This window comes from Geospiza fortis, unplaced genomic scaffold (genome assembly GCF_000277835.1).
Source record: "Geospiza fortis unplaced genomic scaffold, GeoFor_1.0 scaffold425, whole genome shotgun sequence".
Classification (NCBI taxonomy): domain Eukaryota; kingdom Metazoa; phylum Chordata; class Aves; order Passeriformes; family Thraupidae; genus Geospiza; species Geospiza fortis.
This window is the reverse complement of record NW_005054387.1, coordinates 2,145,037-2,145,809: the sequence shown is the minus strand read 5'-3', so window position 1 is coordinate 2,145,809 and position 773 is coordinate 2,145,037. Positions and strand designations below refer to the sequence as shown.

Below are 773 nucleotides of genomic sequence, written 5' to 3'. Positions count from 1 at the left end.
GCGGATCTCCACCCTGGTCCAGCCCGCCGGGAGTTTCTGCACCGAGGGCTGCAGGAACGTCCTGAGCTCCACCTCGCTCAGCCCCTCGGGCCGCGGGCAGGCGGGAGGCAGCACCCGGCGCTCCTTGAGGCTCTGCAGCCATTTGGCCGGCACCAAGGCGGTGACGTGGGTCCTCTCGGGGGCCAGCTGCCGGCGGTCGATGTTCAGGTCCTTCTCCACGCTCTGCAGGAAGCTTTCCATGCTGGATTCTGCTGGGAGAAAGGTGGCCCAGGCAGGCTGTGAGGGAGCAGAGCACTGAACCGCCCTGCCCGCCCCAGTGAGCAGCAAGTATCACTTCCCCATCGGCACTCGGGTGAAAAAAAAAAGGGCTTGAGGAGCTTGGTGGCTGTGCTTGTGTGTGGGGGTGGAGATGGGATGAGCCCTGGCTGTGAGGGACAAGGTGGGACCTCAGCAGGGTGACATGGTGGGGCTCCCACAGCCCCTGACAGGGGACATGACGGGGACACGATGAGGACTGGCACATTCAGGTGCTGGGGAAGGGACATAACAGGACCTCTGCAGGCTGGAGGGACACACAATGGAACATCCACAGCCAGGGAGTGGGACGGGATGGCACCTGTTCAGCTTGAGGGACACAATGGGACATTCACAGCCGCAGGAAGTGAAAAGGACCATGATGGGACATGGAGGGGGACATCTGCAGCCCCAGGGCTGGCAGTGGGGACACAGCGGCACCTCCGCAGCTGGAGGGGGGACACGAGGGCATCTGCGGC

At 64.0% G+C, this 773-nt stretch overlaps 1 protein-coding gene across 1 annotated transcript in view; it reads right to left on the bottom strand.

Annotated features, from left to right (window-relative positions):
* Nucleotides 1-343, bottom strand: part of WDR81 (WD repeat domain 81) — a 10,777-nt gene extending 10,434 nt beyond the window's left edge. Inside the window, 1 exon segment of the mRNA XM_014308858.2 lies at nt 2-343. Coding sequence (XP_014164333.2) covers nt 2-240 — 239 coding nt within the window. The 5' untranslated portion in view covers nt 241-343.
* Nucleotides 344-773: the final 430 nt, after the last annotated feature.